This window comes from Stigmatopora argus, chromosome 13 (genome assembly GCF_051989625.1).
Source record: "Stigmatopora argus isolate UIUO_Sarg chromosome 13, RoL_Sarg_1.0, whole genome shotgun sequence".
Taxonomy (NCBI): Eukaryota; Metazoa; Chordata; class Actinopteri; order Syngnathiformes; family Syngnathidae; genus Stigmatopora; species Stigmatopora argus.
In genome coordinates, this window is record NC_135399.1 from 15,576,535 (window position 1) to 15,604,486 (window position 27,952).

Genomic DNA, 27,952 nt, shown 5'->3' on the forward strand with positions numbered 1-27,952 from the left:
TGTAGTACAAGCAGCTTCTTTTGGTTTGAGATTTTGATGTTTTGTAGGAAGAGTCTGACCTTATTTAATGACACTTTCACCGGAATCCAAATTCTACTATATTGAATCTCCTTGCTGGAGGGAGTGCGGGTGTCCCAAGCAGACCGTGCTCGTATATTTTATATCCGGGTATTGTTGCCTTTTTGGGAAATGGTGATAAAACCAATGCCCTTAGTGCTTGGGATCCAAATTGAATTACTCTTCTCTATATGGTATAGTCTATCACACCTCGATTCCTTAGATAAGCACAGGTAAAACTAACGGCTAGCAGAGAGGGTTGGACAGGGACCAGTCTACGTGACAATGTGGAAGTAGACCAAAAAACTTTAGCCCTTCGATGCAACCGATTACGAATTTTAGAATAAAATTGAAGGACTTGCTCGTGGTGGAGCTTCTTATCTGCGTCAAGGGGCAGTTGATTTATATCGATTTTTGATGCTGGCATTCCAATGAAAATAACATTTGTTTTGGGTCAGGCCGACACCCTTTTGAGTCCCTGTGGCCACAAGTCAATTTGGCTTACCATTTTTTATTCCTAGCAACCTGACAATCTGTTCAAGTTGGCTCCCATTTTTGCTAAATGCTTTTTAAATCGCATTCGACCTGCAATTTAGCTCCCGTAACGGCTCAGTCAACGGCGTTGACCCCCTTGCGTCGTGGCGGACAGCTGCCCGAGTGCTTTTTCCTAATTAATCAACAATCAACCTTGATCCTCTTCGCAGGATTGTTCACAGGAGCAGGTTGATCGCGGTTATCCTCTCGAATTAGGAAGCGAGAACGGATGCCGTTGAAGGATCCGAACCTCCCCCATTGCTCGCAAATGAAAGCGTGACTGTTGTTGTTTGTGATTAAAGATCCCAAAATATGTTCCAAAAATATGTTTCAAGAGAACAGAGAAAGTGCGTCTGGCATCGGGGCCCACGCACACATCTTTCCCGCTGCGTCGCAAAAGGCATGCAACCTCGTTGATTTTCGACAAGACACATGACATCCCTGCGACTTTCAGTCTTTGACTCGACATCACTGGTGGGCACAATAGCAACTTCTATTGTCTGGTTCATTCGGATGTCAGTCTGCGCCTCCGAACAACGGCGGATTGTTTTACGAGCTTATCTGTCAATCACACGCTAAGAAATGCATATAGCACAGTGTACATATGTATGTACATAAGACTGGCTCATTAGTTCTTGAATTCATTTGCTGCCATTGACAGGGATAGACTCAGTTCTTAAGTTAGCATTTAAAAGTCGTCATTTTTAGCACTAAATTAAGTTTGAATTAGATTTATGTCATAAAGGGACAGTACATAATAATGAACCTATTCATTTTACTCATACCTTTCAAACTTGGCCAATTGCTCCCCAAATTAATGATTGCAATTCCCTATATTTACAATTCTGACATATTTTGTACTCACATAGGGCGCACTTAAGTCTAAAATTTTCCCCAATGTTGACGTAATGCCCAATCCGTCGTTGCGCTTTTGTATGCACTAAATTGAATATTCTGTAGATGTCGCTGCCGCTTGACTTTTTGGGTACATTGCTTGCTGACATGCTATATTTATATTGTGAAAGGGGAATGCGCGTGTGCATACCATGTTTAAAGTATGACAATATTAGCAGTGAAAAATGCCATTTTCGTCTGCTACCAGTGACCGACACGATCCGGATTAGAGCCGAAATGGGTAAAACCAGATCGGTTTTACAAAAAAGGTGCTTAAAACAAAACAAAAAATCTTGTACAAAAGTTGTTATATGGCGTACACAATTTGAAATGATCAAAAAATGTATAAAATACGGGTAAAACGTATGTGTTGCTAAACATATATGTTATCCAAGATGGCCAGGCATTGGGGAATTTACGTTTAGCCAGGTTTCGGATAAGCATTAAAAAAATTATTTAATATGTGCTGCAAAAACGAGTTCAAGTGAAAAGAAGAAATGACGAAAGCGTTCCGAAAGAATACATGCAAATCCATGTCACACTCTGCCACGCTACGCATTGTAACGGGGCCAAATGATATCAAACAACGCATTGGCCAACGTAAATTCCCACTGATCCGTTCCAAACGACAGCGCCACGTGAGCGAATCACCGCGGGGAGGGTGCGTCCGTCTCAGACCCCCTTTGGCAATCTGGATTCTCCCCTGCGGTGCTGCCCAGACTGTGGATTTAATTAAAGTGTGAAATTAATTAATCAGCAGGGTGTCAGGTAAAAGAACTCATCAGTGAAACGGCTCACGCAAACGCGCGACGAGCATTTCAAGTACGCTCCCCGTTATTCCTTTTCGCCACGCGTCGTATGATATCTTTTCTATAGCGAACGTGGTTGGCGAGGAGTTTTTTTGGCGATGGCGATGATGGGGGTGTTAGTCCTCCTTAGAAAAATCAAAGTGGAGACCTGTGTTTGATCTGTTCTATCAATTAATTAAAAAACGGAGTTGGGTATTATAATGTGGTGCAAATGAGATGGAGATTAGATAAAATATTCATTTTGTTATCACGGGAATCAGCCCACAGGCTTTTTAAATTTTTTTTGGTGTCTCTTCTCCAGCTCAAAAATGGTGTCCATATGGCATCGGTGTACGGTATAGAAATCGGTGCGATGCCTAGTGGCGTTCGGAGGAGGCCGTCTGGCGTTGACAAACTGTTGCCGGGATGTGACGTGAGATAATGAGGCTGTTGTAGGCCCCCAAGTATGGCGCCCGGCCCCCGGGGGCGACTCATCTAAGCGCGAGAACAACTGAAGAAATGCATTGACTTGACAAAGTTGAGCGCAACTTTTGCTTTCATGCCACAAAACCTCTTGACATTGTCTTTTTTTCCCCCTTCCAACTTTTGCAGTGGTGCCGTCTCAAGGCGACTTTGAGCTATTTATAACCCCGGCGCCCCACCGGAGGATCATGTGATCTCGGCTTCTGTCAACGTATTTGATGGCAAACTGGCGTCGCACATCCTGTAGCGAGAAGAAATTAATGGAAATGCACGCAGGGAGGTTTGTCACTCTTTTTTTTATCTTTACGTGTCAATGATCCGGTGCTTACAATGTACCACAAAAGGGGATTTTATACCAAAAGTTTTAAATGCTGTTACAAAACTGTTAAAAAAGTCAAAGGGGGTTAATCTTAGCCCGACACTTGACATGAAAATTCCACGTTAAAGTGCGACGTGCCCTACGTTTTAGACGGAATGCGTCTTTTCAGGCATCGACTGCTATTTTTCTGACGTGCAAAATGAACAGGCAAGTTTTCAATAGCAAGGTTTTATAGAAAGGAAAGAAATACTGCGAAATAATACCCACTATAACCGAAGCTGAATGTTTAACAATGGACTAAAATGACTTTTTGTTCAATGGCGACCAATGACTCACGAGTTTCTGCCGAGTTCTTTGTCCTCCCTTTAAAAAAAACAAAAATTTAAAGTCTCTTTTTTAACCCTACGATCAAGCAGCTGCCTTCTTTACTTTGCCATCTTGAGCCTTTTCTACGTTATTTGCTTAGTAATGCCTGTCAAGTTATTCATAGGGGTGTAAATAACTAAATATTTTATGTTGTTATAGTATGACATAGATACTGGGCACAACTGTGGAATATTTGCCGATATTACAAAGTCCCTTTCTAAACCTTAAGATCAGTAGAGATAAGATAAGTATTCTCGCATTGCCTTGTTGATCTCAGCCATCCATATTCTTTGCTTATTGCTTGCCAAAGGTTATTTTTTTCTTGTTATTACACCAATTTCATGATGATACGGTACCGTTTCGATACTTTGGAAGTCAATGTGATATTTCCCGATATTACAAAGTCCCTTTCTAAGTCTTAAGATCAGTAGAGATAAGATAAGTATTCTCGCATTGCCTTGTTGATTTCACCCATCCATATTCTTTGCTTATTGCTTATCAAAGGCTATTTTTTCTTGTTATTACACCAATTCCATGATGATACGATACCGTTTCGATACTTTGGAAGTCAATGTGATATTTCCCGATATTCCTCTTCCCCGAATTTGATTAAGTCGAATTCTAGGGCTTTCAATCGATCTCAACATCAGCTCTAATTTTTATTTTAATGTCCAATGACACTCACATTCTAATCAATGGCGGTGAATCATGATCACTCAATGCCATCACAATATGCCTTATTATTAACATCACTAAATGGATTCAGTTGATTATGATCATTATGCAGAATGATTGCATTATGCCATTACAATACAATTATTCCCTGGCAAGCCTTTCACCGTCTAAAACCAATCGGTCGTCTATCGGCATCCACGAATTGGACCTCTACCGCCGTCAATGGCTGTAAATGATTTGAATAAGAAGAGAAATGTGCCTTTGTGGGCCCAATTTAGAGCAACAGCACTCGGCAGGTTTTCTATTTGCGCCGAGCTGATTGCGACACGCCGAGCAAAACAATCCTGCTGTGGCTGCTGCACACAGAGAATTGCTCTAATGTTTCATTACACGGAGAGCGTGCGTAATCCCGACTAGCGCTAACGCCACAGTATAATTAGAGAGCGCTTTGTTTTTAGTTGCACGCTGCCAACATGCTTGAGGATTTTTTTTTTTTTTTTGGGCCGCCGATACTCAAGCGGCGACCTCTCCGGCAGTTTATTTTTGGAAGGAAATGTTTCCTTCTCTCTGGAGGAGTTTAGTTGACATTTATGCTCTTGTCAATAGACACGATTTTATTTCATGTTGGCAAAGGTCTGTTGATCCTTATTTGCTTTTGAATTGCTTTAATTTGAACATTAAACGGGCTAAATATAGTTGCAAGAAAGTGTAGGTGAACCCTTTTGGATTTGATTTCATTTATTGCTTATATACTATGCAAACAATGTTTTTTTTTAAAGTTTTAATTGGACAATGTCAGTGTAAGATCTTTCTGAAGACAATTAAGACCAGTTAAGTCTGGCAGTGAAGTTTTCTGCTCTGGTATAAAAGACGAATTCGGATGAAATCACTTTGGCCATTCTCCCACTCCAAATGGATTGGACATCGATGGGCGCTAATGAGTTGAATAGAGGCAACACTCACATACACAGCGATAAAACCAACAACAGTTGTCTTAATGACCAAACTTGGACGGACAAGCAACTAGAAATCCTTCCATTTGATTGGCTAGAATAGTACCCACAATGATAAAATACCTGCCCCAACGTCGGGCGGCCATTTCATTATTTTTTCGTACATTCATTAAACATATTTGCGATCAAAGTCTTGTCTGTTCCTGTATTAGAGGAACAGAATTGTATCGGTAAATAATAAATTAGAACCAAAAACATTCCGATAACTAACATTCCCTGATTATTTCTCATGACACACTCGTTGGGAATCAATGCCCTACGCTAACGACTTCTCTCTAATGAGAGTCCGCTAGCGTATTGTCGGATCAATGTGACGCGTCCTATTAAGAAAAAAAAATGCATAAACAACAGTCGTATTTTTTACGCATTCGCTGCCGTAGCTCACCACTGAGTCCGGGTCAAACGGATTGGATGTCCACCGTCCTCAATGGCAATAAATGAGTCAAACGGCATGTTGCCGAGGTTGATAACGTTAATTTATGCCGTCTTATACACAAGCTACAGCTGTAACGTTTGAGTTTAATTTATTTAATAAGAGACGGCACATATTTATGAACATATTCATCTTAATGAACACATGTAAATATGTAAGATTGTAGCCGAGGGCTAGTTTCCGTTGTCCCTTGTGAAGGTTGAAAGTTAACGATGACACATACACACATTCAAGTAGCACAGTTTTAAACAGCAACAACTGTTTGTTTAACAGCCAGGCTTTAAAAATGATTGGGTAAGAGGTTCAAAGATGGGAGTTCACGTATGGTAATTGGTATCGAGTTCCAGGTATGAAGAAGGTGCTTTGGCTAATTTAGCACTGTTTTTGAAGGGAACTACACAGTCACCTCTAGAGCCAGCCCTTGTTGATGTCTTGGAATTTTTTGGTACAAAATCTTGCAGTGGAGGAGGAGCTATGTGATGGAAGATTTTGTAAACCAAGGTGGCGCTTTTGGTTTTCTGTCCAATACTTTCAGAGCTTGCTTCTAAACGCTTTCAATAGTTTTTTAGTCTTCCCATGTATTGTACTCTATCTGGGCAACAATTGTGTTCCACTGTTGCCCTTGTGGGGGATGACATTATTGACTCTTGGCTCTTACATGCCAGAAAGCTTGCATACTAAATGTAGTGCAGAAGAGAGAAAAAGCCAAGGGCGGGGGGCGGAATGATTGCAAGTGTCGAGTGGGCTCTCCCGCAGATGTTCAAGAAAGCACAGAAAGCCGCAAATGTCAGAGTCATTGGCCAAGATGCAAGTGGTCACTCAACCATGGGATTAAAAAAAGCATTTAAACCTTGTATCACCAACATCTCCTTTTTTATTTTCTTATTTGGGACTGTTTACGGGGATGGAATGAAACAATCACTGGCGTTGGGATGTTTATAGCGGGGTGCCAAAGTGTGTGCGTGTGTCTGTCGCCAAATGTGCCGGAGTGCTTTCTTGCAGAAAGGGCGGGACGGGGAAAAAAAAAAAACGTAATGAGCAAAGCTTAAGAGGGTTTCTGTGTTGTGGTTAAGGTGCAAAATGGACTGTCACTTCTGTTTATTTCTTTCATGTCTGCTTGTAATGGAAAACATGCAATCAAATGTGGACTGGCGTGACTCGGAGAGTGCTTGGCTTCACGCTTCTAATGCCTCCTGGTAGACGGCAGGCATATTTATGGGCAGCTATTGACAGGTTTACAGGAACCTCGAGGGAGCGCAGGGGAGCCTTGATTAGAGCGTGCGGCAAAAATAAATTCCGGACAAGAGGCATCGCGAGTGGCTTTTTAATTCAGCCGTCACAGCGGCCGTTCGGCCCGCCTGCGTTTTCTTGTTTGGCCGTGATGGAAAACGCGCAGTTGGAGCGTTGAGCAAAAGTCGGACTTTTGGCTTGTATTTTTTTGTTTTTTTTGTTTGTCCTCCCGCTGCTCTCTTCGCATACAAGTGGAGGTTTGCAGTGCGGCCGCTGGGCACGACGGGTCAGCGCTCACAAAGCTCTGTTTGTTCCGCGGGCCTGCCGGGCTGCCTGGGTAAGCTTGGTTTCCAGAGGGGAGCGCCGTCTCGAACGCCGAGCACGCTTTCGAAACAATTCATCTCGCCTCCTCAATAGGGGTTTAGATGTCTCCTCTTGTGAGACGAAGATGGCAAAACAAGTCTTGTTGCAGAAAAGGGCCCGGGGATAACAGATTCCGCCGCTCTCGTTGCTCCTCTTTTTGTTTGAATGCCATTTTTCAGTTTGTAGCTCGTGGTGAAATGATGGGCTTTTTGTGCCGTGTTGTTGTTGGTTTTGTTTGGGCGTCCTTTTGCGCTTTTCATCTGCCTTTGTCTCGTGTTAGACACGCGCCATTGTCTCGTGCTGCTCTATCAACACGTTCGGAGAAGGCGGGAGATCGTGTGGAGATGAGGAAATAAATGGCTGACAGCAACAGGCGCAGAATGCAAGCCAAAACCCACTCTGTTGAATTGTTCATTTTGGGCCTGGGACATTGTTGTAAAGGTGACCAAGTCCCCTCTTGGTTTTTCAGAGTAATGTCCCTTCGCAGATGGTCACATTTTTAGCTCAGTCAGGGTGCCGCAGTGGTAAGCACATGGGCTTCAGTTGAGAGCTTCTGTACGTGGTTATTGCAAAAAATAGCCTGAATCGGTACGTGTGTATGGAGTTGTTTGCCGAAGCGTTTCCCGTGAATGACCGGCTTGAATTGCAAGGTGAGATGGAGCAAGCGGTGACTCGTCTTCATATGTCACAAGTTATTGAAACTGGAAAGCGCCTCATAACACTTGGATGTCCGGGACACTATTTCAATTGTGTTGTATAAGAAAAAGAAGATATTCTCCACAGCAGTTTCAAAGTCTGCCTGTGCTGTAATCACAAGTATGCCATAGAAAAAAAAACACGCTCTAGAATTTCACATCATGTTGCTCTTCCTCCTTCGAATTGCAGATTGGAGAGATGTTTGACTATGGATTTGATTATTAGCCTCTTGCAAAACTTCCATTTCATAGAAGCAATCTTTAGATTTTGTGGAAAGAAATACGTGGTTAGCATACCTGTCAACCTCTGCCGATAACTGCCCTTATAAATGATTATGATTCCCCTTACAAACCCCCAAAAAACCTTACAAACACCGTACGACTCGTACGGTGTTTGTAAGGTTTTTGGGGGGTTTGTAAGGGGAATCATAATAATTTATAAGGGCAGTTATCGGCAGAGGTTGACAGGTATGGGTTAGCATGCCCGCCTCACAGTTCTGAGATTGACGGTTCAATCCCAAGTGGATTCCCGCCTTCTTGTCTGGAGGTTGCATGTTCTTTTTGGGCCTGCGTGGGTTTTCTCCATGTCCTCCAGTTTCCTCGCAATCCCCCAAAAAACATGCGTGCTAAGCTAGCTGTTTAAGCACTCTAAATTGACCCTAGCTATGTTTGGGTCATGTCGTTGTTGCCTTACGATTGGCTACCAATTCAAGGTGTCCCCTTGCCTGGTGCCCAACGTCAGCTGGGATGGGCTCTGGCACCCCCCCCAACGACCATTGTGAGGATGGGCCGTACAGAAAATGAATGAATTTCCAATCGCTGCCTTCCAGTGGAAAGACATCTTGCGTGATGTCTTCACACCAAGCAGCTGGGAAAGTCACCGTTGCTGTAGGAGAACGCAATCTTCAGTCCACATATAAATCGGTGATTGAAGGGAGCGCCGTGACACGCAGCGGGATGATTTAGTTTAATGACCGTGGCGGTGACAGTGCTGTGATGGAAATTGGACTCCCCCTGCAAATTTACATCACCAGAGGCTACTTCAGGGGTCTCTTTTGGACACCGCCATCCAGAGCTTGAGCCGTCAGGAGGTCCTGGATATGTCACGCTTGTCACCTTCCTTTAAGTGCATGTGCAGATGCGGGAGACGGATTAATATTCTTTAGCCTACGGACGAGAAGGGGACGTCTTATCGGGAACGCAGATGCGATAAGCACCTCTATCCACATGAAAACCCGCACAAATCTCCCGCTGAAGAGACAAGCATCTCTTTGTGTCGTTTCCTCACACCGCCGACTTTCAATGCGCTTCTGTGTCTCGGTAGATATGATGCAATTTCACATCTGTTGTAGTTTGATGTGCCTGGATCGCACTGTGTGAAATCATCCTGATCGCAACACGGCTCCTCTCAATTATTTAGAGAGGTGGCATATGGCTTTGGAGATAGTAATCACATTTCTTTTGATTTTTTTTTTTTGGGGTCGAAGCTATTCAGAATAGCCTAAAAGCTCAAATAACAGCGGCGCAATAGAAATCCCGCGATCACGTTATTGGGCCTCTCCGCATCCACACTCACTTCTCCTTTCACCGGCGTGAGGAAAAGAAAAAGGTTTAATCAAAATGTCACTTTTGCAGAAATATTTTTCCATCACTGGCGCGACACTCATCTCGCATTAGCTCACATCAATACAGATGTCAGCATGCACAAATTGTATTGCCTTCAAACACATTGGGAGCTGTGAATGGAAGATGGGGCAGACCTCGCTGTCACATCCGTTTTATCGCCGGAAGAGAGAGTGGAACCATGCAAACAACATGTGACACACCAAAACACATCAAGGCCAGCCAATAGTTAAGTGACAATTTATTGAATTTGCCCGACTCAAAAAAAAAAAGCATCTTCGTATTACGTGAATGCACTACGACCATGTGGACACTGTTCGGCGTGTCAAGATTAGCGCACGCGTAAAACAATGGCTGCTGACATTAAATAGAATTAGTCGACATCAGGGATTGCGCTTCCCGGTGACGCTTCACATTTATTCTTCGGCTGTGGTTAAATGCTGAGGAATAAATTAAGAAACCGCCTGCAGTATCACAAATCAGAAGTGGTGACGAGTGTTTCAAAATGATGAAAAGAAATATTTAAGACGATGGCATTGTTATGTATTTGCGATGATGTTGCAGCAATTTATTGACATCTTTGCTTGAATCTATTCATTGCTCAAAATATTTAACTCCCTCCTGTTGTGAGATCTTTTGGCACTTTGCTGGCAATCAAATGAAAGGGAACGTGGATAAACATTTTTATTTTATATCTTAAGGGTTAAAATATATCCGTTAAAATGTATATACATTGATTGAAGTCCCTTAAATTCGATGGATTCTTGACAGATATTTTTCATATTGCCAAAACATCGCAGCGTTCGGAATGACCGTTTTGATCTCGTCTTATCGTTACAAAACACCACAGCAGAAAAAATGTTAAACCATAAAAATTGCTTTAGTTTTTTTGTTGCTTCAGATGAAATATAACTGTTAAATATGTCAAAGGTACACAATACAGTTTATTAAATCAATGAATCAAATTGTGGCAGCGAAAAATATTCTGTATCGTTATTGCTGATACGTCAAAGGGACTTGTAAAAACAAATAGTTGATCTAATCTAGTGAACAGAAAGCTATTGAAAAATATATTCAGTCATAATATCAGTGTCTGATTACATTTGTTTCCTTATGCTAGAATGGTCAAAAATTCTGCTCTCTTTAAATGTATTTGAAGCCAAAGCAAGCAGATTGTACTACAGTAGCTTACACATCAGCCCAACAAGGCATTTTGAAAATTCCAAGTGTGCTTAATCTGTTTCATGCATATGACATTTACAAGTCTAAAAAAAAAAGCTTAGCTCCAGGATTTCCAGGGTGCTTGAGATGGATGCCAGTGAATCACACCTCTTTGGTGTTTTTCGGCAGTTATTTTATTTCAAATAGAAAATGGGAGAAAGCTCATAGAACAGGCCACTTTGAAACTAGATTCATGTCCAAATGGGAGAATATGGTTGAATTCCTGATTGCGTTTTAAGGGTTACTATAAATCAGGGGTGGCGAACACGTGGCTCCCTGACAAAAATATATGTGGCTCTTTGCTTCTTATCATATTTTGTATATTCTATAGCTTTTTGTCTCGTAGTTGATGTGTTAACTCTGCTTACGTTGTGTGTCTTGAGGGTGGACACTTAGCTTAAATTGAACACATTGTTGTTTTATAAGGGGAACAAAGTGTTATGGTAAATAATATGGTTTTAATCGTGTGTTTTGTCAGTCTGTTTTGGGAGGTCACTGCGTGGTGTGGCTCATTGACTCTCTCAGTTTCACATTTGTGCTCTTTGTGTCTAAATTGTTTGCCACCCCAAAAGACGAATCCAAAAATCCGTATCCCTTTTCAAGCCCGATGATATCGACTTTTAAAACCAAGGAGTCAAATTTGCAAGTACCAGTTCTCTGAACTAAGTTGTCTAAGTGAGAAAAGAAAGTGTAGCTAGCTGCGCCCAAGCAAAAAAAAAAAATGAAGTGACCTTTAGGATCTTGCGTGCATGCCCTACACGATGCCTAAAATGCGTGCCACCCACCAGCGGCAAGGCATAATGACTCTGCAAGCTACCTGACAACCCCTGTAGTTGTACGGCCACGGCCAGTGGCCGCGAAGAGGCTCGCAAACTCGCTGACAGTGCGTGTAGCTGCGCCGGCACTCGGCGCAGCAGATCCCCTGGTGGTCCAGCATGGAGTCAAAGGTCATGGCGCCGTCCTCGCCGGCGCCGGCCGCCGCCCCGGTGCCTCCGCCGCGCTGCAAGTTTTTTCAAGCGGCGTTAATCTTGATGAGCGATCTTGTTTAAAATTCATGCTCATTTGCAATTTAGATGGTCTGAGGCAGAAAAAAAAAATGTCCAAAGCTCTCATCCGGCCAAACATGCGACGGAGGTTCTCTTAGGCAATATGAATTTTTATAAGCATTGGGAGTTTTGCCGTCACTTTTTAAAGTTGAAAACTTGGGGCGGTAGCTGTTGCCTGGGAGACCTGCAATTAGAGTCGTTAATGCCACACTTCTAAGGGGGATCGCTCTTGAAATAGTTGTTTTTAGTTGTTGTTGTTTTTTCGTTTCTGTGCTTCTCGCTGTATTTAACGCCTGACTGTCTTTTGTAGTCTGTCTGTTGACTCGCAGTGTTATCGCCAATCTTCTGACTGCTTATCGTATTTTTCACCTAGCTACTTAAAGACCCATCTACCTAATCTCTGTTCCTCCGAAAAATCCAGAATTTTTAGATGTCGCACTCACTAATCCATCCAATCCATTTAACTGATCCATTCATCTGTCCAACCGTTTACTTATTGATCTATTCATCTTTTTGGTATTCTTTTCAGATGGACTTATCATCATCCATTTATTACCCGTAACTCTTTCCATCTGACCTTGTCCTTCTGTCCATTCATCTCGGTCAGTTTATCTAGCATGCATCTGTCCTACCTACCTACGATCCATCCATCTGTCTTTCCTGCTGGCCCATCAACCAGGAATCAGGTCTCTCTACCTATTGTCCTTCTATCCATCTATCGGACTGCCCTATTTTTTTATCCGTTCAACCATTCAGCCATCTGAAGAATCTGTCCTCGGAATGCTTTTACAACAACTGGTACTCACCAGCCACGATCCATCGAGCCATTCTTTGTCTCTCCTCGCTACCAACACCTTGTCTGTCCATCTCTGCCAACTAGTGATATATCTCTCAATTTGTCCAGCTAGACTTATCATCCTCCATCTAATGCCTACGTGCCCCATCCATTCTCCTTGGTCCTTCTTTCTGTCCATTTATCGCTCCCCATTCGGTACGGGTTTGTCCGTCCATCCATCCTACTATCTGCCAGACTAGCTCAGGAACCAGGTCACACTACCTTGTATCTGTCTGTCCATCTGTCTATCCATTCATCCATCTGTTTGCGCTACAATCCCATTTAGCGGGTCTTTGTTTCCCATCATCCATCCAGTCTGTGATTCAATCCATCCTTCTATTCATCTTTCCATCCACCTGCCTTACTGGCTCATCAACCAGGAACCAGGTCTTGCCTATCTGCCTCGTTCCTCCAATCCATCCGTCCATCTTGACACTTACCAACCTGCCAACCTCCCAAGTTTTTAACTTGTTCATTTTTTAGTCTTTCCCTCCAACCATCGGATTCCTATTCTCATTTTTCCGAGTGTGTTGATTAGCAAACAATATTGTTTACACCGCTCTTTTTAACAAAGCGTTGACAAAACAGCCCATTTAAAATGGTTGACGTTGCTTTCAAGGGTTGCTGCGGGGCTCCGTAAATGCCTCTTGATAGCTCATGTAAAATTCAATAGCTTTGAAGCCTTGTTTCCCGTACGCAGCGCTAGCGCTCTACTCACGTGATACGGATTCTCAGGGTTGAATCCCGATCCCACGTCCGACTGAAGCCCCTCCTCTCCCGGGCGTTCCCCCAACCTGGTGTAGTCCTCCTTTTCCGTCACCTCCGCCAACTCCACACGGGTTTGCCGCTTGGCCCGCTGCGAATCCCTCCTCCTCCTCTTCCTCCTCGACCCATCTGTCAGGGCAGCCGCAAGAGGCGAGAGTATTGGGTCAGCGTTCACCAGGCGCCCACCGCCTTCTCCCAAACGCAATCCCGCACGGACCCCAACCTCCGCAGACATGCTGAATTATTCAATTAGCAGCAGTGATATGAAGTGGCATTGCATATTTTATGACCATTATTTTTTTTTGTACCATACATCCTTCTTTGTCGCAGTGTTCACACATGTTTCACTCACTTCTGCGACTGTTGCAAGTGTGCCAACATAAAATGGAAGCAATGCCGTCCCACAATTGAGACGTGAATAAACCATAAGGTGCGTTCGATCGCGAGTCGGTAATCGCTCGAGTATTTCTCGCCACCAGGAAAACTTTTGTGTTAGCAACATTCGGAATCATTTGGGATTCGATTCATATTAGGCAAAGTAACGGAAATGTGCACATTATTATTCCTGGTTGACATTAGCCGCGGCTGAGTCAATTAGTGAGATTCCCATCATATTTGAAAAGTCACGTCAGTCATCGCACGCGTAATTTGTTAGGCGCGAATCTCGGATGTTGGCGTAGCGCTTTGGTATGCCGGGATGGAGATAACGGTGCGCTTTCGTTTGTTGTTCACAAAAGACGAGTAAAGCTTGCTCTTGCCCTTTCGATTTGGGGCTGACGTTTTACAGATGACGGATGGGTCGTCTAAATGGAACGCTAATAAGAATACTTTTTGTAATGACCAAGAATGGTTACTCGCCATCTAAAGGGTTAAAGGATTTTGAAGATAATTGATGGTACTGTGTTGTTTCAAAAACGGTGTACAATTTGGAATAAATGCAAGGTTAATAGCAAAGACCTCATTGCTAACTCCTGAGATAGACCATGCCAATTATTGTTTGATTAGAAAATTGCTGGTCCTCGGTAAATTAACGACCCTCTCAGAAAGGCACGCTTGCATCTCATCAGCCAATCATATGCGATGCCAGCAAACCTCAGTTTTTTTGGGGGACTTTCTTTTGTAAAGACAACTCGCGTTCTAACAAGACGACGTTTCTGCACTACTTTAATCCAGTGTAAACAGGTTTTATTCTTTGCTCTATTTGGACATTTTTGGTCTGTTATTCTATTGTCCTAATCCATTGGTCTCCTGCCAACTTTAAAAAAAAAAAAAGGAATTTAATTTGGATCTCTAGCGACTGCTGTCCTGCTTTTCAACCAATTTGTTATCGTTGTTTGACACCAGCTGAGTAATAGACTATTAGCCTCTCGCCTCGCCATCAACAGGCATTACAGATTGTGTTGTGGGCCAATTTATTAAATGCCAAGTAATATAATGATCTAGTGGGGCAGTTTCGTCCACGCAGGCCTCCAGCCGGCCGGATACATTTTGAAAGACTTTTGAAATAGACCAAAGGCGGCCAATATGGGGTCACTTTTTCCCCAGACTTGGGAAAGCTGCGAGCCGCTTTCTGAAACTGAAATCAAACCTTTGGGAATGAGCGGTTGGAGCCAGTAAATAGGTAGCTCTCTGCACTGAGCCAGAATCTTGGGGCTCAAGAAAGAGATGTCCTTCAGCGGCTCCTCTGAAGAAACCCAGATGAGAAACTCCTCGTCAAACCTCACGGGCACGTCTTCATCCGGCTGCCAGGAAAGTGACGGCAAGAGTTACTGGAAATGAAAAGTACTGGGAAAACGGGGCAATGGTGTCGTTGGGGAGAACGCGGCGTGCGGATACCAGGTCAGACATCATGGAGTCTTTGTCGTGAGCTCCCAAACGAGGAAGGTTGCCTTTCATTTGGGATTTTATATAACACTTGTCTCCCCTGAAGAATCGGATTGCAGTGATTCCCTGCGCCAAATCACAGAGACGCCATGTTTACAATCACGGCTCTGCGAAAGCGCTCTGCCGGAGATTTTTTTTCTTCTTTTCCTTCTTTTCACTCACGCTTTGAAAGTCCCGAACCTCCACGGCCTCCTGGTCTCCGCTGCCCGTCTTGAAGGTCTCCACGTTGTCGTCGGAGTCGATTTCTACCGAGCCTTCCCTCAGCTCGCCGTTGATGTTCATGCTGTAATGAGCGCTGTATACCTGCAAGCATTCGACCAAGGGCGTTCAACCACTCATTAGTTGAAGAAGTTGCCAGAAATAAGCACACTTATGCTTTCGTGACTTTGGCTTTGATTCAAGAGGTCCTGTTTGCTTTGTGGGAACCCAGCAAGGGTCCCCGCTCTTAGGGGTGAAGCCCACTGCTCATTTTTGCCTTCTAGATGACCCCATAACAAACAACAGTCAATTAGGAAAATATGCAGTAGCCTTGGAAATGTTTGATGTGCTTTCGCCATTTCAAAATGTACATTTCCCATTTGCATTCGGGTGATTGGCGAGAAGGCCTCGTTATATTTTCCGTTGTATAACGACGTCGCCAGGAAAAATATTCAATCGCAGTTCTTTCGTTTAGACTCGCAATTCACACTTGTGAAGCTGTCGTTGCGTTTTTCCAGGATAGTTCCGGATTCGTAGCCTTTTCAACCACTTAGCCTTTTTTTTTGCGGCCAGATGTATTCATCGATTGAATAATAACCACCGCGAATCTCAAAAAGCCCGCACATTGCCTTGTGGCCTCAAAAGCCCTTTGCTATCTCTTCATGTAAACGTGCTACCATGAGACTTGTAGAGTGTGTCGACAACCCTCGAGGGGAGTCAAAAATTTGGCCTCGACCGCAAACGGACTGGCGGCATGGGTATCTTTTTGAAAAGTGTTGAGCTTTTTTTAAATTATTATTTTTTGACTTGGGCGATCGGGCTTCAGCTATGTTTGTTCATTGATATGCACGTTTTTCTGCTGTGATGCAAATGACAGAATTGTGGGCGACCGGAAAAATTATTGATATAGCCGTTTTAATTCCACTGTAATTAAATGTTATTGTCATTGGCGGCGATGGATGTCCAATCCATTTGGACTGTGATTGTTGGCCAAAAGGATTGGATTTGAAACGCTTTGAGTGCCAGTTAATAAGTTAATAAATGGAATCACATCAAACAACAATAGAACAATAGAAAGGTTGTTAAGGCATTTGCTTTGTGTTGGAAATGGAAAGTTGCAATGCGTAGTTAGTGTGCTCAATGTAAAAACAGTTCATTTCCAAGCGAATTTGGTTTCTCTGTTACCGTCGATGAGTTCATGGAAAATGCTCAGAGCTCAATTGTGCTGTGTCACCTTAAAATGAATCAACGCACACTGAAAAACTGTCAATTTTAAGCTGCTTTCGGCCGTAAATACTGTGACATTAACATGTGATGTGACCCACAATTTACACAATCTGTCTTTAGAGACATATTGCCAGATCAATAGTCGAAATTGATTGGACATCGGGGGAAAAAGTTATTTTTTAACCTGCGGCGGCACTGCAACACCCGTTTTAACTCTTTCAGAGCCATTCACTCCAATCTAGTTTTAGTTTACCAGCGGTCTGTCACCGTCGGTGGCAGCCATTGAATTAATCATGCAACGGATGCACGCTACGCGATCATAAATTTATCAGAAGGTGGTAACAAAGGTCATCCATTGAATTATTTACCGCTATCCCTTATACATCGCTGGCATAGATAGATGAACATATAGATGCGATATTTGTGCTAAGCTTTTTAAATCCCTTTAATTGAAAGCACTTTCTTTTCTATCATCTGTTGTTACTCGGTATTGCCTTTTTTCCAAGTCACACTGCGGGACTTACATTCTTCTCATCTTCCTTCCTCAGGAGGAGAGCCGCCATCGAGGCGCAAAGTATCAACAGGGCAGCGACGGAGAGAGTGGCGGCGCCATATCGGAGCAGCCTGCTGGTCCCTGTGGGAGTTTTGACCTTTTGCACAATTCAAAAAGAGGCAAGTGTGAGAAATTAGTCAGTTCTTACGTTCCCGGAGCCCAATACCCACGCCGAGACGCCACTTTGTTCGACTTACCGGAGTTGCCAAAAGCTCAAAATGACCACTTTTTGGGTGATGTTCCATTGCTGTGTCCCGTCTGCGGTCCTCCCTGAAAATCTCCTGCCGCTCCTTCTCCGCGATTCTCGTCCGTACGGCTCCGAAGCTTCTTTTCCACGGGTCGGTGCGAATGACGTGGAAAGGAATTCGTTACCTGCGGGTGCGTGGGGAAAGGGCTCTAGACTAAAACCACTTTTTGGGGGGGGAGGGGAAAGTATGAACGGGGTGATAAATGTCATCACCGTGGAGGCGGAGAGCTGGTTTGGGTTGCTGTGCTCCAGTGTGATTAATGTCGCCTTTATCCTCTTAATAGTTTAATGAGCTCTGTGAGCCGCAGCACTGCGTCGCCGCGTCAACACGCACAATCAAACGCGGGCACGGGGATTAATTCGTTAAGGTCGCGCTTTCGAGTCGCGTGATCTCGCTCGTGCTTCAAATGGGAAAGAACGGTCAGCGGGAAAAAAAAAACAAAAAGCAAAAAAATAAAACACAAACAGGGCAAGAGTGTCAAATATGCAGCGGCGCTGTTGCTTAGAAACAGATTGAACCTCATTTTCGGCATAATTGCTATGCTGGAAGGCAATCAGAAAGGTGATGGAGTTAGTTGACCTTTTGGGGGGGAGAAAAAATGGGCAATTGTAAAGAGCATTTGATCAACAATGCCGGATTTGCATGCAAATTGAAGGCGGCGCGCGGAATGAGTGACACTGTCTTTGGCGTGTTATCGTTTTTTAGCACAAAACCACATTTTGGGACTTGATGAGGTTATTTAGCCTGCTTTCACAATCGTTTTGGAGGGTGCCGTGAGGAAAGTCATAAACGGTAATGATTGGCAAATGGCCGTATGTCGGAAATTAATGGAGAAAAATAAACACATTATGGCATTTGTCATTACTGACTAGTTGAGAAAAATACGACTATGTTGAAAAATGACAGTTTTTTTAGTTTTTAAATTCTCATTTAATGTTTAAAACTTAAAATGTAATCCAGTCATGTTTGTGGAATCAGCTGAGGTTCAGATACAGGTTTATTTCTAACGCCAAAACCAAAAAATACATTTTTAATAAGTAATGATTATGCAATACTTCTTGATGTGCTTATATGGTTTACTGAAAAGATGCAACATTAATATGACCCAATTGAAATGCTAACTAAATATGGTCTTTTACATAAGCCACCCATGCAAAAGGCTTTCATTCAAATATGTAAAATTTTTCCACAATGATATGAAAAACGTCTAAACTGCTTTTCTTTTTTTGCTGTAGGTGAAATTAATTAATTGTATTCATCAGTTTGACATGCTGGACAAAAGCATTGAATTCAATTGAAGGCCATTGAATCAAATCAGGACCATCTTTGAAATAATGGTAAGTCTTGCATCTTTCTACATTATCATAATTTGAATCATAAATGGACAAAATTCGCTTATTGTAACCGTTTCACATTCTTCGTGACCTCCCGGCGGGCAAATCTCCTTCACTGCCAACTCGCTAAGTCAAAATTGATTGGACGTCTATTGCACTCGTTCCCCAGCTTTAATGTACTTTACATAAATTAATTGCGCAGTAAGTCAAACAGTCATTTTTCACTTTTTATTTGTGCAACAACGTGACGAAGAAAAAAAAACCACGAACATTATTCATATTGATTTTTTTTTTTTACAACAGAAGAGCCCCTCGATGCCCCCACGTCCCAATTAAATAACACATGCCTTTGAAAAGTCATAATAAAAGTCGTCCTCATTTACACTGAAGCCTTATGAAAAATATATTATTAATGTACAAAATCTTGCATATTACACATGATCTTACAGATAGGCCAAGAGACAAATGACACACAACCAATCACAACACAGATTTGAGTCACTTTCGATCAGGGGTCTCAAACTTGATTTATCCGGGGGCCGCCAGTCGTAAAGTCTGTGTCACGTTAGATATTCCCCAAAAAATAAGTTTCAGGTATTGGAAAAAAGTAATTCAAGCTTCTCAACATTTGTGAATCACAGTTGAAAACATGGAGGGTTCTTCAGAATGTAAAGATTGTTGACCCGCTCAACCTTCCCATCTTGCTGTTATTTAACATATTCCTGTGAATATACGGTGATACACAAAAGCTATGACCCCGTACTCCACTCAAAAATATGTCTCCCACTTACATTTAACCAAGTGACTGTTGCTCATTTAACCTCTTGACAAACAACCAGCGCTGAAAACTAAATTGTTTGCGCTATGCTAGCTTTTACCGTACGGCGGCTTTTACACTGCAGCTCAATTCCGATGTTTTTTCCCATATTTGGCATATAAACCATTTTTTTTTCACACAATGTGAATAGTCAATTTCCGATGCAGATAAAAATCAGATATCTTTCCAAAACCCCCGCGTTAACACATATGCGTCTGAAAATGTCAACAAATCAATAGTCCGGTTACAATATCTTTTTTGTCATATCTCCTCTGAGCTCAATCAAATGCAGATGAAAATCATATATCTTTAAAAAACCCTTGCATTAACGCACATCTGTATGAATCTGACTCATACGTCATCAAGTCAACAGTCCGATATTTTTTTTCATAATCTGCTCTGAGCTCAATCAGATGTGGATAAAAATCAGATATCTTTCCAAAACCCACGCGTTAACGCATATCCGTATGAAAATGACCCCTATGTCAACAAATCAATAGTCCGATTACGATATATTTTTTGTGATATTTCCTCCGAGCTCAATCAAACGCCGATGAAAATCATGTATCTTTGTAAAACCCTTGTATTAACGCACATCCGTATGAATCCGACTCATACGTCATCAAGTCAACAGTCCGATTCCGATATTTTTTTTCATATCTGCTCTGAGCTCAATCAGATGTGGATAGAAATCCGATATCTTTCCAAAACCCCTGCGGGAACGCATATCCGTATAAATCCGATCCATCAAGTCAAATACGTCACGATTCGTTAACAAAACAGACCATATGAACAATGGCCGGTGAAAGTAGTTAAAAAGTAGTAGTTAAAAAAAATGCTATCTCCTAAAATCCTTAAAACTGCCGCAAAAGGATCACACCGGAGACCCCCCGTTAGGTCCACATTTGCGTCTGTAAACACCGAGACACGCTTTGCGGTCAAAAAAAAAATCGGAATGATCAAACATCGGAATCGTAAGGGGTGAACTTGGCTTTGTGTCAGTGCGGGGCCACAAAAGACAATTTGCCCCCCCATCCGCTGGTTTGAGACCCCTGCTTTAGATGGCGTTTACAAGTATGTTTTTTTAATGTATTTTTTTAAGAGTTTGTGTACTCTGGGATGGAAATCTCATCCGTCTCCTGTATTCTGGCCGGTGTGGGCGGCCCGACGAGAATGTAATCAAACTCCTGGTGCTGGACTTTTTCGTAAACGCTTTGCAGTCCGTTGCCTTTGGGCACCTGCGACGACGGGTAGTAGTGCTCCCTCCTGTTGTCCCGGGGCAGCGACGCCGTCTTAGAAAAGGTGGAGAGGTTGGACCCCGAGGCGGCGCCGACGCTGGGCCTGGTGGCCGTCGGGCTCCAGCATCTGTCGGAGTGGCCCAGCACTTTGCACTCGCTGGTGCAAGCCCACAGAGCTAGGACAACGAGAGAGTACGTTAACGTTTTGACCTTGACGCCGGGTCGTCGCCAATGGCGTTGGACTCACCGTTGTTGGGTGGCGATTCCTTCTTGTGCACGTCCCCGCTGATGTCAGAATCGCTGTCGTTAAAGTCGCTGTCCCCCTTGCCGCTGTCCTTGCCGCTGATGTGAGGGTCTCTGGCCGAGATGGTCGTGAAGGAATTGCCCTTCCATATTGTGATTGGTCGGACCGCTTCCTTCCCGTAGCCGGGGAGGGTTGAATAACCCTGAAAGTCACAGGAGTGGACAGAGGTCAGGCGTTTTTGCAATGGGAGAAACTGAGCTACGACACCCTCTGGAGGAAATGTGTGTTTGTGCAGACACAATTTGGGGGTCCATTTATTGGCGGACTCGAACCTCAGAAACTTTCACTTCAAGTTGGCAGACTTGAATTGTGTTGAAGCTTTTTTAGGGGATGTATTTAACGCATTGTTTGCCATTGCTGGCGTTTTAGGTCCGATCCAGTTTGTGCTTTTTGGCCAATTTGCAGTTAAATAAAAATTGTATGGAAATCAAACAAATGAGAACTAGAAAAATCCATTTTAGAGTTTATTGGCCTACATGATGTGGATCCCAGGTCTTTATGTTACAGTGTATATATCATTTTCTTTTTTAAGCATGATTTGATAAGCAGACCAATCATAAAATGCTAACTGCAGTACTCCAGGTAACATGTCAGGTGTGACACTTCCATAAATCATAAAAATGAGGGTCAGAAATCAGTTGAGTTTCGGTTGCTAAGCAGTTTTCTGGCACCACCGGCTAACAAATGAATCAAGACATAAAAAACAAGAGAGAAAAATATGCACAGTTTCTGATGATGGGTGGGCCGGTTGAACCCCGGACTGGTCGCCATCTAAGTTCACTTCAAGGAACATACTGTCCCATTCATTGAAGTCAGATGCGTGAACCACTCCACTCCCCCATTTTGCCAATTTTCCAAACAGTTTAGCGAGCTCAGTTGACCCCGTGTGTAAGATGGAGTAAACCCTGGACTGGTCGCCTCGGTGGAGGAAGACACACTCCCACTGGGGGAGAAGGACCGACTCACCTTTAGTTTGCCTTCCGTGACCCTGTCGCCGGTTTCAAAGACCCCCGCCGTCTGCTGCCCCTCCTCGCAGGTCCTCTCCGCCACGTTGCAGGCGGCCATGGGCGGCTGCTCGGGGAAAGGGTGCGGCTCAAAGACTTTCCCCGGGTGGCCGCCAATCAAGGCCTCCACGTGAGCGCCCTCCACGCTCTCGGCCTTTTTGGGCGCCTCCTCCCTCTCGTGGTAGCCCTCCCTCGTCTCCTTCTTGCGGCGGCTGCAAATGGTGGTGATGAGGATGATGGCCAGCAGGAGGAGGGAGCAGCTCCCCGCCAGGACGATGATGACGGCCACCGACGTGTCCCACTCGAAGAGATAGTCGCCGTCGCCGTCCCGGGAGGAGGACGGCGCGCTGGCCACCGTGCCCTCGATGAAATTGAAATGGATGACGGCCGTGGAGGTCAGCGAAGGGGAGCCGTTGTCGCTCACCGACACCACCACCTTGACGTTGTCCGTCAGGTCGTACGTCAGCTGCCGGCTGGCGCGCACCTTCCCCGTGTCCTTGTCCACGGAGAAACCCAGGAGCCCGCCTTCCGTGATCTTGTAGGACAAGTGCGCGTTGGGGCCCTCGTCGGCGTCCGTGGCCTTGACTTGGGTGACCACGTAACCCGCCGGGGCGTCTCTGGGCAGGAAGACGTCGGCGGAGCCCTTGTAGAGCGGCGGCTCCACGATGGAAGGCTCGTTGTCGTTCTGGTCCACGATTTTCAAGCGGACCACCGCCGTGCTCTGCAGCTGCGGGGAGCCCCCGTCGCTGGCCTGCACGTGCACGTCCAGCTGCTTCATGACCTCGTAGTTGAAACTCCGCAAGGCGTAGATGGAGCCCGACACGGAATTGAGCGAGACGAAGGTGTTGACGGGGGATCCCATGATCAGGCTGTCCACCAGTCTGTAGGTGACTTTGCCGTTGTGGCCCAAGTCCACGTCGGTGGCCTCCACCGTGGCCAGGTAGGCCCCCGGGGCGTTGTTCTCCGCCACGGACACGTCGTACACCGGCTTGGTGAAGCGCGGGGCGTTGTCGTTCTCGTCGCTGATCCGAACCGTGTACTGGGTGATCTTTCGCAGGGGCGGCGAGCCCAGGTCCTCGGCCATGACCGTCAGGTTGTACTCGCCGATCCTCTCGCGGTCCAGGGGGGCCGCCGTCACGATCACGTAGCTGTCCTCGTAGGCTTGCCGTAACTTAAAGTGGTCGTGGCCGTAGAGGGTGCAGTGGACCTGGCTGTTGACCCCCGAGTCCCGGTCCGAGGTGGTGACCAGGGCCACCAGGCTGTCCTTTTCCGCCGCCTCGCTGATGTGCGCCGTGCCGGTGCTGATGGAGGTCATGGGGGTGATGCTGATGCCCGGCGCGTTGTCGTTGACGTCGCTGACGTGGATGACGATCTTGCACACGGAGGGGGTGGGGTTGGACCCCAGGTCGGCGGCCTGGACGTCCACCTCGTACGTGCGCTTGTCCTCGTAGTCCACCGGGCTCCTGAGGGTCAGGCGTCCCGATTTGTCATCCACGTGGAAAAGCTCCCGGATCTCGTGAGAGACCTGTTTTCCGAAACCGTACACCACCTCGCCGTTCGGACCCTCGTCGGCGTCCACCGCGTTCAGGTCCAGGATCACGCTGCCCACCGGCGCGTCTTCCGGCAGGTTGACTGAAAAGCTGTTCTGGTCGAAAACCGGGCTGTTGTCGTTAAAGTCCGTCACCCGGATGGTTATCTTGGTGGAGCCGGACCTGGCGGGGTTGCCGCCGTCCGTGGCCACCAAGTCCAGAGAGAACGACGCTTGGCTCTCCCTGTCGAGCTCCTTTATCAGCACCAACTCCGCATATTTAACCCCGTCGGCTCTCAGGAGCACGTCGATGGTGAAGTGACTGTTGACGGAGATCTGGTAGCTCTGGATGTAGTTGGAGCCCACGTCGGCGTCCGCCGCCGGGTCCAGGGGAATGTGCGAACCCGCCGGCGCGTTCTCCGAGATCTCCACCACCGACTCGGCGCCGGGGAACTCCGGCGAGTTATCGTTGACGTCCTTCACCTCCACCTCGACGTGGATGAGTCTGTAGCGCTCTTTGGAGAAATTGACCACGTCGAAAGCCACCAGGCACTGCGGAGTGCGCCGGCACATTCTCTCCCGGTCCATCCGCTCGCCGACGCTCAGCTGGCCGTCGCTCTCCCTCACCCGGACGAAGGAGTCGTTAAACTGCCTCATCATTCTAAAATTGCTCCTGGAGGAGTGGGGCAGGCTCAAGGACATGTCCTTGGCCAGGTTTCCGATCACCGTGCCCGCCGCTTCCTCCTCGTTGCACTGGTAGCGGATGGTATTCCCGTCGGTCCGAACCAGAGAGGCGCACAGGAAGGGATGAAAGGAGAGCACAAAAATCCACCAGCGGCAGTAAGCCGCCAACAGCGTGTTGACGGTATCCATCGGGACGGCGGCCAGGCGGAGAGCGCGATGGGTCCACCTCCGGAGCCAACCCAGACGGAATCCTGCCAGCGGGCTGTGACGGAGAAAGTTACTTTGCGCCCTTTACGCGCAGGCAGCGGCGGCGGCGGCGGCGGCAGCCAGTCACGAGCACGAGCGTCGACGACGCGCCTCCGACACCTCCGCTTTCTGCACTGGCGGGGTCGGGAGCGCCGGGCGCGCTAATCAGAGCGAGTGTGGCCAATCGCCGTCTTCGGAATTATTTATATATCTAAAAGAAACGCGTACGCGCCAGCCTGTCGTCGGGGTGCGCGTCAGGCGATTTCAAGACGTGCGCTATCGTGGTGCACCAGCACCGCTTTGTGATAGTTTGGCGCTCCGTTTATCTCCTCCTCGCAGCCTTTATTTACAGAGGAAGAGGACGCCCCCACCCCCTCTTCATGTGAACTTATTGTCTTCATCTCCACGCGCGTTCGTTCGTGCGCGCCGATGCGCTGGAGATGAACGGCAATTAAAAGGAAATACATCAGCGACCCCTCTGTGGAATTAAATCCTTCCTGCAGACGGTGTCAAAATGACGTCGGAAATATATGAGCGTAGTGCTCGCGTGCTATTTCATGCATTGAGGAGAGTTCTCAAACGCCACGGATGAATTCAGGCACTCTGAAAAGTGTTGGAGTTTCCTAATAGTAGGCGTTTTGTAGGTTGTTTTTGCTCTGATTTCCGAGGATGAATTTAAGATTGACTTGGTGCAAAAAAAAGTAGCATAGCTGCACTTTCAAAGTCATTTTCAGCTGTGCTGTAAATCCAGTTAATTAGTTTTAGAAAAGCAGTTACAATAGCTTATTCAGAAATAAAAAGTATTATAACCACAGCAAAAAAAGCTAACAGGAATGACCTCGCTTTCATAACTAATTTGTTGGCAATTTGCAGCGATGGAGCGCGTTTTTAATTTTGAATCAAAAGCGATAAAGTACTATTTTGACAAGGACATTGTCACATTTTGTTGGGGTTGGTGGATGGGTGTGTTTTGTCTACGTGGTTTTTATGCGTTTCGCGAGCCAGGTGTTTGTGATTGTCATCAACCCCCTGTGTATTTAAACCCCGTGTTTTGGTACGTCTTTGTGAGATAATTATTTTCTATTCCCCGTAAGTAATGTTGCCTGTTCGTCGATTTGCGTCTCCCCCATTAAGTTTGTATTTTTGTTAATTCTGCCAGAGTTTTTATTATTTTGTATATTTTTTTGTATTATAGTCCAGTATCAAAGCACAGTAATGTCAGCTGAGTGTAACCGCATTTAATGATTTTGAACAATTGAAAGAAAATGCTGTAGCTGCAGACGGTGTATTATTATAATCTAATTCAGAGGTGACAAAAACATTAACCTCTGTTTGTATTCATCAGCTCTGCTTTTATTCATGAAGCGACTGGGGGCAGCACACAGTTACCCAGCCCTGCATTGTCGACTATAATACAACAGCAACAACAATAAGGTAAGACTACCTTCTTGTATACATTTTTTATGAGTCATTTCTGACATTAACACGCGGTCATTTAGCACAAACATGTTTTGGCCATCAAAAAATAACATCAAAATTGAATTGAATGCTTTTATTGTCGTTCTCTAAAGAGAGTTAAAAGCTTTACCACAAAGTGCTCAAATAACAACAACAAACAAACAGACATAAATAATTAATAAATAATATCAATAAATAAGTAGTCAACAACATAAATAAGTAGGGAAGTGCACAAATAACAACAGACAAACAGAGAATCAATTAATAGCAATCATAAATAACAAATCAATAGTAAATAATGGGAGACCTTGGGATTAAACCCTTGATCTCAGAACTGTGAGGCATACGTGCTAACCACTCGTACAAAATGTTAGGGATGCTAAGTAATACATCGTTATATACTATGATCAACATTTATTGGTGATCATTTGCTGCCAGCCTCTCCCAGTTCAAATAGATTGGACGGCCATCGCCGTCAACGGCGGTGAATGATGCATAGTTTCTTGGTTTCAAAGTCAGTACAAAGCCCTTTACAAATGCCACACAGTATGCGCTCAAGGAGAAATTCTCATATCAGATGTATTAGTCTTCACCGCCAAGGTGCTATTTTGTTACTCACTGTGGAATCTGAGCAAAAAATAATAATGGAGTCGTATGTACAATGCTGCAACGGTAAGTTGAATAGATCTATATATGACACGGCTAGGGTTGAGAGCACCGTTTATTGTGAGCACATAATGGTTAATAGGCTTGTGTGTGTGTGTGTATGTGAAGCGCCAGAACAAAGCTTAGACCCTGACCACAACGCCTCGGCTTCATTCCATGTGAATTTGAATGTAAGGAAGCGTGCTCTAGCACAAGGACATCGTTATTGACCGTTGCCCCAAGTTGACAGTTTCTAGTTCTATGACAGAATGTGGCTTTCATTGCTTTCCTCTGGCAATTTTCAAGGGAGGTTGTTATACATAGTGCCAAGAGGGGGATTGGTGCTTTCAGACCATTTTTTGTTACAGATAGTAATGGGCGATATTAAGTAGGTGTAAGTTGAATTCTTATATTGTCATAAGTATTTTTTTTGGACCAGTTAGCAATGTTAACCTATTTTAAATGGGAGCTTGTGGGCCAAAGTACATTTGAGTCAACTGAATTTGAAATGTTATACTGTAATATCTGAACAAAATGCATTTTACTCCTTTCAATCAATGCTTAAAACTTCTGAAATTGAAAAAAAAGAATAATTGTGTTAATTGGGGCCATAATAAGTGCATTTCTGTTTCTAGTCATTTTAAATTGATTCATTTTATTGTCATTAACATACAAAAAAATCTTTATTGATAAAACAAAAGCAACTTTTTCGTCATTCATTCATTTTCTGAACCGCTTATCCTCACAAGGGCCGTGGGGGGTGCTGGAGCCAATCCCAGACAACTATGGGGAGTAGGCCAGCCAATCGCAGGGCACGAGCAGACAAAGGAGAACCAATCATAGATAGGATTAGCCAATTTAGTGTCCAACAAGCTAGCCTAGCATGCAATTTTTGGAATGTGTGATGAAACCGGAGCACCTATAGAAAACCCACGCAAGCCTTAGGCGAACATGCAAACTCCACACAGTGAGGACCCACCTGGAATGGAATCGAACCCTCGACCCCAGAACTGTGAGGCTGATGCCCTGCCCTCTTCATTTTCATAATATAAAAAAATAGCGTTTATTTTTTTCCATTTGGCACAGATCTGCTTTTAGTCAATCCTACGTTAACACATAACCCAATTTTGCTCTCATAATAGCTAATAACTTTGTAAATGCAATGTTGGATATTCACTTCTATTTCTCATTGACTGCAATTGAAAAAAGAAGAAAGTACTTTTATTCCACGGTAAAAGCGGATA

The 27,952-nt window shown here is 44.7% G+C and overlaps 2 protein-coding genes across 2 annotated transcripts; both read right to left on the bottom strand.

Moving 5' to 3' along the window:
• Positions 1–11,290: 11,290 nt before the first annotated feature.
• Positions 11,291–17,447, bottom strand: cnmd (chondromodulin). Its single transcript, XM_077617666.1, has 7 exons — positions 17,400–17,447; positions 17,174–17,299; positions 15,387–15,527; positions 15,177–15,290; positions 14,929–15,082; positions 13,294–13,469; positions 11,291–11,694 (listed from the first exon to the last, which is right to left on the bottom strand). The coding sequence occupies exons 1-7, from the start codon at positions 17,445–17,447 to the stop codon at positions 11,449–11,451; spliced, it is 1,005 nt and encodes a 334-aa protein (XP_077473792.1). The 3' UTR covers positions 11,291–11,448.
• Positions 17,448–20,634: 3,187 nt separating this feature from the next.
• On the bottom strand, positions 20,635–24,674 carry pcdh8.2 (protocadherin 8, tandem duplication 2). The gene is made up of 3 exons (XM_077617906.1): positions 22,110–24,674; positions 21,087–21,285; positions 20,635–21,015 (listed from the first exon to the last, which is right to left on the bottom strand). The coding sequence occupies exons 1-3, from the start codon at positions 24,546–24,548 to the stop codon at positions 20,699–20,701; spliced, it is 2,955 nt and encodes a 984-aa protein (XP_077474032.1). The 5' UTR covers positions 24,549–24,674; the 3' UTR covers positions 20,635–20,698.
• Between the last annotated feature and the right edge of the window lie 3,278 nt (positions 24,675–27,952).

Excerpts from the sequence above, each read along its gene's own strand:
- cnmd (XM_077617666.1), bottom strand. The coding sequence starts at position 17,447 with ATGGAACATCACCCAAAAAGTGGTCATTTTGAGCTTTTGGCAACTCCG. Across the intron at positions 17,300-17,399 it reads TTGAGCTTTTGGCAACTCCG|GTCAAAACTCCCACAGGGAC; the intron begins GTAAGTCGAACA and ends ATTGTGCAAAAG. Across the intron at positions 15,083-15,176 it reads ACTCCATGATGTCTGACCTG|CCGGATGAAGACGTGCCCGT; the intron begins GTATCCGCACGC and ends CTTTCCTGGCAG.
- pcdh8.2 (XM_077617906.1), bottom strand. The coding sequence starts at position 24,548 with ATGGATACCGTCAACACGCTGTTGGCGGCTTACTGCCGCTGGTGGATT. Across the intron at positions 21,286-22,109 it reads TCACGGAAGGCAAACTAAAG|GGTTATTCAACCCTCCCCGG; the intron begins GTGAGTCGGTCC and ends TGTGACTTTCAG. Across the intron at positions 21,016-21,086 it reads GGAATCGCCACCCAACAACG|CTCTGTGGGCTTGCACCAGC; the intron begins GTGAGTCCAACG and ends TCGTTGTCCTAG.